Source organism: Macrotis lagotis, chromosome 6 (assembly GCF_037893015.1).
Source record: "Macrotis lagotis isolate mMagLag1 chromosome 6, bilby.v1.9.chrom.fasta, whole genome shotgun sequence".
NCBI lineage: Eukaryota > Metazoa > Chordata > Mammalia > Peramelemorphia > Peramelidae > Macrotis > Macrotis lagotis.
This window is the reverse complement of record NC_133663.1, coordinates 224288372-224296805: the sequence shown is the minus strand read 5'-3', so window position 1 is coordinate 224296805 and position 8434 is coordinate 224288372. Positions and strand designations below refer to the sequence as shown.

The 8434-nt window shown below is 44.1% G+C and overlaps 1 protein-coding gene across 2 annotated transcripts in view; it reads left to right on the top strand.

The window, feature by feature from the left end:
• Nucleotides 1-3756: 3756 nt before the first annotated feature.
• Nucleotides 3757-8434, top strand: part of TXLNG (taxilin gamma) — a 45391-nt gene continuing 40713 nt past the window's right edge. Inside the window, exon 1 of one of the 2 annotated variants that reach the window (XM_074192360.1) lies at nucleotides 3757-4018. In XM_074192360.1, the coding sequence (XP_074048461.1) occupies nucleotides 3917-4018 (102 nt within the window). In that variant the 5' untranslated portion in view covers nucleotides 3757-3916. Of the gene's footprint in view, nucleotides 4019-4556; nucleotides 4747-8434 lie in introns of those variants that run through there. The other variant, XM_074192361.1, reaches the window with a different exon arrangement.

Here is an 8434-nt window from a genome sequence, read left to right as displayed (position 1 = left end):
TAGACTGGTGATCCTATCTGAAGCATGTAACAACTCAAAAGCAAAAATTTGACCAAATATAGACAAAATGCCATCCTACAAGGCTAGCCTGGTCAGGTACCCCTTGTGGGTTATAGCTTTTTCTTCCCAGATCCTCCAAGACACTTCTTGGCCATCTCATCTTGATACTACTCTTCTATCATTTCTACCACCATTTGAATTTATTTCAGCCAGAAGGAAGAACCTCCACTTTATCTGCCTAGGGTCCAGACCTCCAGGGCACTTCCTAAATGCTTTCTCAGTTTACCAATACCTGATAATATCTTAAATATCTTAAAAGTGGGCCCTGGTGTCAGGAGTACCAGAGTTCAAATCAGACCTCAGACACTTAATTACCTAGCTGTGTGGCCTTAGGCAAGCCACTTAAACCCATTGCCTTGCAAAAACCTAAAAACAAAACAAAAAAAAAGTGGCTAAGGAAACTAGAGCTGGCTGCTCTCTCAGACCCTTCTGGGAATTCCACAGAGAATTTCAAAGAAGGAATTTTAGCCACAACCTCTGGGTTCCTGAACAATTAAAGTTCACCATATTTTGAGATTCTTAGAGAATCCAATTGTGTTCATCTTCCAGCTAGATAGCCTCTAATTAAATCATCACTAAGGACTGAAAAGTATGTCAATCAATAGAACCCTGCCACTCACTATTTCTCTGACATACCTTGGGGACCACAACAACCCCTTGTCACCACACTTACATGAAAATGTAAGCTTTTGACTATTTTCCCCCTTCTATTTATATACTCAGAATTTAGCATAGTATCTTGGGACATAAGTCCTTAAAAATTTTTTTTTTTAATTCTCTCTTTGGGGCTCTAAAGGTAAGGTGCTTAGATGTATCAGCGAGAGCCCAATGATACTGCTTGGGGGAAAAAAGGCAATTAACAAAAAACATGTAATTCTACCAAGTCAAAGGGAGCAATTCATGGAATATACCAGTAACCTATAGCACCTTAAGTTATTTCTGATGTTAGTAATGAAAACTAAAAAAAAAAAAATTGATCCTGTGATTTCATTGGTATAGGGAATGCCCAAATGAGGAAACTCCCTCTTTTATTAATAATTGGGATCAGGGGAGGCAGGGGAAGCAGAACTTGACATACAAAAAATGTGTTACATGTAATTTCTCTGATTCCATTTATTTTCACAGACAAAAACTGAATTTGTGTATTTTAGCCTCAAGGGTGGCAAGCTGTGCCTCAGATTGCTCTATGCCTCACAAACTGGGCTGTGCACCTATACTAACCTTGTACCTGTTGCTATTTCTCTGTATGTCACCGTTGTATCACACCATTGTATCCTTTACAGACCCTTTTAGTAAATAAGCTCATTTTCCATAGTCTAGATGATGCATTTCACATGTGTATTGTTGATCTTGATTTTAATCCCCTGAAAAACCACTAATCAGCAGTACATCTGTCTCACTGAAGGGAGTGTGCATGTGCCCACATAAGGTTTATGCTTGCTCTGCTGTTATTATTTTTCTACAAAAAGATGGCAAGCCCAAATTAAAGAATCAAGTACACTGCAGCAGCCCTTGCGATCATCACCATGGAGACCAAGAGACTTTTAAAATTAAAGAGAAGAGGAATTCAACAAAATCAAGAGATTTTTGTTCAGAAGGATAGGCGAATGGGCTTTTTTTTACATATCAAGGTAAGACCAAGCAGATGCTGTCGTATATTTTCATCTCTTTGTTCTTCATTAGCCAAAGGCTTTATTGGGTTTGTAAGAAGAATACTGATATAAGATAGGAAACATATGTTGCTAGACCAGTAGTGTACAACCTGCACATAACATATTTATGTATATACATATATATGTTATATAACATACAGTTAATATTTCACACAGTTAATATTGAAATTAAGCTATTAGGCTCATACAGTGAAAATCCTGATTGACACTGCGTCTCCCCAGTTATGGACCCTACCACATGTCGCTGATAATACAAAATGCTTTAAAGTTTGCAAAAATCTTTTTTTCTTCACAACCACCCTGGGAAGTAGGTGCTATTTTGTAGTTGAGCAATTGAAGCTAAGGCAATTAAATGATTTGCAGAGGGACTTATAGCTAGTATCTGAGGCTGAATTTGAATCCAGGTCCTCCAGATGCCAGGCCCAGCCTTCTACTCACTGCCATGTGTAGAGCTGCCTAGTAAAGAGCAGCCTCCTCCCCTGCAATTTATAGTACTAGAGTTGCCTAGAGTAGAGGGATTAAGTGACTTATTCAGAGTCACAAAGTTACAATGCCAGAGGTGGGACATTATTAAATGAAGCACTACTAAACACTTAATACATGCAAATCACTGTGTTAAGTGTTCTGGATAAAAGGAGAGAAGTAAGAAAGTCCCTGCTTTCAAGGAGTGCTCCTTGGCAAGAGTCAAGGTCTTGGCGCCATGTCAAGTAGAAATCGTCTACGGTACTATATTAACAAAGCTGATGTCAATACTCCTCTGTGAATGTCATTTCTGCTGATGAAATCACATAATTTTTGTTGTTGAACCACTTGGCAGACCCAAGGACTTTAAGGGCCTTTTCTGTCTGCAGTGGCTTTGCCTGCAGGATCAGTTGCCAGGCTGCAAGTTCACAGGGAGTCATTTCCCAGGATAGTAGCTAAGGGTGCTGAGCTGGAAGCACTCTATTCTCAAGGATTTTAGGTTCTCCAACAGAATCTGAAGACTGGTGGATGATCCAGATGGTGGTGTTTGCAGAGGTTGACTTTTCTGGCACAAGCTACTTCCCCTGTCTCCCTCAGTAACTTGCTGCTTCAGCTAGGCCAGTCTGACAGGTGTGAGGGCAGAGCTGGAAGCAGGACCAAAGGTCTGGTGGTGGTTCGGTCACTCCCAGGACTCCTGTGCCCTCACCAGGTCTTCCTGCTTTCCAGTCCAGTCCTTTCAATTCACACAGCTGCCCCTCCATAGAGAGCAAAGTTTAATTAAATAATGCAAACAGGTTGTTTGGTAACTTCTCAAAAGCATTTCCATCAGCATTATCTCTCCTGAACTTCATCACCACCTTGTGAGCTCGGCGGATTATGCAAACTCTAGGGTGGAACTCCGGGTGCGGCCTTAGGTAACACGACCTTCACCTGAGAAAACCCCCTGACCTTTAGACACCTAGTGGAAGGCAGGCCCGCCAACCAAGGCCAGCCCAAGAGAATGGGGGAGGGATGATCTCAATTCTAGCACCCCAGTAGCCCTCCAGCAGTACCATGCTTTCCAATCGGCTGACATAAGCTACGCAAAGCATTTTGTAAAAATGATTTAAAAAAAAAAATTTGGTCTGGAGCAACTTTTTTTTTCCAAAATCTTTTTCTAGAGTCAAAGCAAAAGCCCCTAAAATGTACTGGTTGTCATTTCTCTCTGTTCAGCCTCCGCAGCCTCCGGATGGGGTCCCCAACTCCCTCCCCCGGGAAACGGGCAACTTCCTCCTCAGGAATTGGGCATTTATCAGGTGCAGCTCGCAAGCCCAGAACTTCCCAGCATGCCGCGCAGCCGCCCAGCGGCGAGCCCTCGAGGCTGGACTCCCTTGTCATTGGGGGCGGCAGCCGCGCTGCACGCTGGGATTTGTGGTCTCCGCCGCCCTCCAGCGCAGCACTGAGCGCAGACTCCCGGGCCTCGGGCGGCCCTCCGAGTCTTCCGGTTCCTGACAGGGGCTCCACGGGCCGATGCGCAGCTCGCCCTCCCCCATTCCCCTCCGTCCCGACCCAGCCGTCCCAACTCCGCGGCGCTCCCGCCCCGGGAGGGCCCCTCCTCCGGTCACGTGGGGCGCCGCGGGGCGCCGCGATTGGCCGCCGCGGCGCGGGGGCGGGGCGAGCGCCGCTGCGTGGTTCCCGCGGCCCCCCCCTCTCACCGCTTGTTTGGCTGCTGCCGTCACCTCATGGCGACGCGAGTAGAAGGGGTAGCGCGGGGGAGAGGCGGCGGCGAGGAGACCACGGAGCAGCCGGGACGGGGCGGCCGGAGGCGCAGCCCGCGGCAGAAGGTGAGCCCCGAGGCAGGCGCGGCGCTCGGCTGCCCTGCCTGGGCCTCCCGGGCTCCCCGGTCCGCTCCAGCCCCGAGGACCCGCTGCTCTGGCTCGCTTCTGGGGACGGGGCGCCGGAGGCGGAGGCTGGGGGGGCGCCGCCCGGCCGGAGCACGGCCACGACCGCGGGCGGTTGGTGTTTTCGGGGCGCGCGTCAGGGGGAGAGGAGGCGCGCGCGGGAGGGGGTCGAGAGTGGGGTGCGCGAGCCAGACGGGGGGGGGGCGGGAAGCGTGCGCTCGGAGCGCGCAGGTGGGACACGTGGTGCGGCCCCCACCCGGGCGCGCCCCTCGGAGCCCCCTGCCCAGGTCGCGGGCGCCTGTGCGGGCTGTGCCGGCCGCGGCGCCCCGGGCTGTGGCGCAGTAAGATTAGCGGCGGGAGGGAGCCGCCTTGGGCTGGGGGAGCCGCGACTGCGCGCCGGCCGAGGGGCGGGGGGCGGCTGCGGTTGGCGCCCCCCGAGCCGGCCCGCCCGCCGGCGGCGCTCCGCCCTGAGCCCCTCCACGTGCTGGGGCCGCCGGGCTGCGGGGGAGGAGGGGCGGCCCCTCCCCACTGGATCCGGCCTCCCCCACCTGTCTCGTGATTGACGTCGAGGCAGCCCCCACCCCTAAATACCGTAAAGGTAGACCCTATTCATCCACGACACTTTGGTTGCCGAAACTGCCTAAGGAATAGGGAACATGCTGTTTTCGGAGGTGAGAAAGGAAACTTCGAGAAAAGACTCTAAAAACTGGGATAGGGGTTGTCTAATTTCTGCTTATGGACCGTAAGACTTTTTTGGTTTCAGGACGGTATTGATTGGGTCTTCATTGATTTTTCACTTATTAGGGCTGTTTGGTTTTGTTTTTTAATCACGCTTTTAAATGATGTTCGTTAACCCTACATAAAATTGCTGTATTTTTTCTAACGCAATTCTGAGACCTCTGAACCGAAACAATGTTTTCATATATCAGACAAGTTTTAAGGCAAATGGAATTTGAGGGTTTTCCTCTTTAACTCCTTTGTTTCCCCTAATTTTAGTTCTCACACGTCTTTTTATCTTTCAGAAGCTTTTCACAAACATTGTGAAAAAATCCCAAACTCCTGAGGACTGCATGCACTTTAGTAATAGAACTGTGTCCTCACTTTTTCATGGACCACATGGTGGGTAGAGGCAGGAGTTGAGAGGTTGGGGAAAGATGAAACTTCTAGCCAACTTGATTCTGTAGGGAGAGGGAGAAGCACACAGGATATTGGAAGACAGAACAGTTTTATTTTTTGTCGGTTTAATCTGGACCATCATTCTACTATAGAAAATGGGCATTTGAGCTTTTATAAAAATAGTTGAAGGCTGCCTGATAATAATAGTTAGACCTGACTTCAAATTCATTTCAAACATGAAACAGGTATTAATCTTCCCATGCCAAGATAGTGCGTTCTGTAACTCTGTCTCTGTCAGGTGGGACATGTGATACCAGTCCCCTCCATCCCTCATTGCTTTTTTTCCTAGGTTTTTTTTTTGGGGGGGGTTGGGTTTTTTTTGGCTAGGCAATGGGGTTAAGTGACTTGCCCAAGGCCACACAGCTAGGTAATTGTCAGATCCAGATTTGAACCCAGGTTCCTGACTCCAGGGCCGGTGCTCTATTCCTTGCGCCACTTAGCCGCTCCTTTCTCCTCTTTTTTAAAAAAAAATATTTTTGAAATATTTATTTTGAATTTTATAATTTTTCCCCAATCTTGCTTCCCTCCCCCACCCTCACAGAAGGCAGTTTGTTAGACTTTACATTGTTTCCATGGTATACATTGCTTTAAGTTGAATGTGATGAGAGAGAAATCATATCCTTAAGGAAGAAACATAAAATTTGATATGTAGTAGAATTACATAATAAGATAACAATTTTTTAAAAATTAAAGGTAATAGTCTTTGGTCTTTGTTCTCAAACTCCACAGTTCTTAGGTTATAGGTGGCATTCCCCATCTCAGATATCCCCAAATTGTGTCTGATTGTTGCCCTGTTGGTATGAGCAAGTCCATTAAGGTTGATCACCACTCCTGTGTTACTGTTAGGATGTCTTCTGGTTTTGCTTATCTGCTCTCTTTTTTATTCCTTTCCAAATCTCCCCACCCCCAATGGTAATGAAATTATTTTGAAGTAATGGAAATATTTATTCAGGTGAGTATTTTTTGTTTCCATATATAATTAAGTTACCTAATTGTTGGATCTTCATTTTATGCATGTTCCTATAGTGGAGGTCTGTGGTCTCCATAAAAGAGGGTTTGGAGGAGCAGTTTGACAATTTTTGTATCTAATTTTCTTCATGGGGAAATAAGGATAATATTTAAGTCTTAGTTAAAAAACAAACAAAAAACCAAACCAACACTTTAGGTATTTAAAAATATTTAAAGAAATATGCCTTTGTTGTGGGTATTGTATTGTTGTGGGTAGAGATGGACACAACCGGAATTGCTTGTTTCCACAAAAACTAGTCCTGTGATTTCATTGGTTTAAAGGAACTTACTCAACAGGTGTATATCAGTTTTTCTGCAGCTTGGTCTTGGTTGCACTGGAACACTGAGGTTTAGTGATTTGTCCAGGGTTTTCTTAACATGGAGACTGATTGTTAAAGAATACACACAAAACAGTCTTTCCCTTTCAGATTTTTTTGCTATCTATAACTACATGCATAACAACTATCTCATAGATGCCTGGTCATGTTATCTTTTAGAATGAAAAAAAGCTGTTTGCTTCCAAGGGTCTTGTTTTTCAAGGAATTGGCCAGAAGGGGAGGATCTAAAACTTTCTAGGATATCAAATTCATCCTTAATTGTGAGTATTAGAGTGTCTCTGGAACCTTTGAATTGAGTTGACTTTATAAGCAGACTTTTTCATGTATTAATGGCACTTTAAAAGAAATTTATTGTTTTGTTAATTCATTGAATACACTTAGGAACACTTGGAAGGAGTTTTTTGTTATTTGGATTTTGGGCACTATTACAGCTTGAGAAATTTAGTGTCTATACTGTATTTGACAATTTTTGGTAAAGATGTTATGTTGTACTGTAGGTTTTTTTGACTAGTGATGATAAGGATTCAATTTTTTTTTAAGGTTATATGCAGATAACTTTTTTAAAAAACCAGGAAAAAAGATAGAAAACTTCAGAGAAACATCATAGCTGTTTCAGTGTTTGAAGGTATTGTAAAAAATTAAATATGGAAAAAGGAATTAGACTCCCATAGCCCCAGAGGCAGAACAAGGAGGAAGGGGTAGAATTCAGTTCAATAAGCATATTCTGCTCTTTGCTGGGTACAAGGTATGTTTTTAAAGACTCTTATCTTCAGGTATGTTTCACTAGGGGAATATAATATGTAAATAGATAATGACATTCAATATTATTTGAGGAGGGAACTAGCATTAATAAGTAGGTAGGAGAATCAGAGATGTCCACTTAGGAAGTAACTGAATTGAGACTTTAGGAAGGAAGTATGTTTTAGGCATGGGGTGCAATCTGTGCAAAGACATGAGTTGGGATTCCAAGAGTCACAAATGGCAAATAGATTAGTTTACAGGATATATAAAATAAATCTGAAAAGGTAGGCTAGAGCCATTTGGTGAAGGGTTTTAAATACCAAACTTAGAAGTTTGTACTTTTAACTTGTAGGTACTAGCTTTTCCCTGAAGATTCTTGAACAGATAATGACAGTCATTCTGGCTTTAGGATGACAATTTTTGCAGCCATGTGGATAATATGTTGAAGAGAGGGAAGATAAGCAGGGAGAGTAATTAGAGATATTAATGGAATAGTCCAGGTAGGGTGATGAAGGCTTGAAATAGGGTTATGGCATTGTTAGTAGATAAAACAGACAGATTTGAGAGATATTTTGTAAGTAGAATCATCTAATTGGAATAGGGGAAATTTGAGGAAGAAGGAAGATCTGACGATTATGGTTAATCAAAGAATGATGTGCAAAGAAGGATAAATTTTTGAGGGAGGATAATTATTAAAAATTATGCTGAATCTCAAATTTCTACAGGACACCCAGGCAAATAATGATGTGATATACCATATAACAAGAGAATCTAGGCATCCAAAACATGAATGGTAAATAGGTTTTACTGAAAAACACCCTTTTGAAGGTGGTGGTGGTGGGGTGGTAGAGGTTTGGGTCATGATCATGATCTTGAGTCAAGTTATAAGAAAGGACTTAGGATAGGAAAAAAGGCTATTGAACTTCAAGTGGTGATGTGAGGAAAAATAATAATGAAAGTAATTGAGAAGTAAATGGGAAGTTTTATTGAAAGAGTACTACAGACATGGATTTATTTTTCTAGGGCTACTTTGTAAAGGGAGGAGAATGAAAGGACATTACCTGGATTGAGGAGATGTAGATATCTTTCTTGGGAG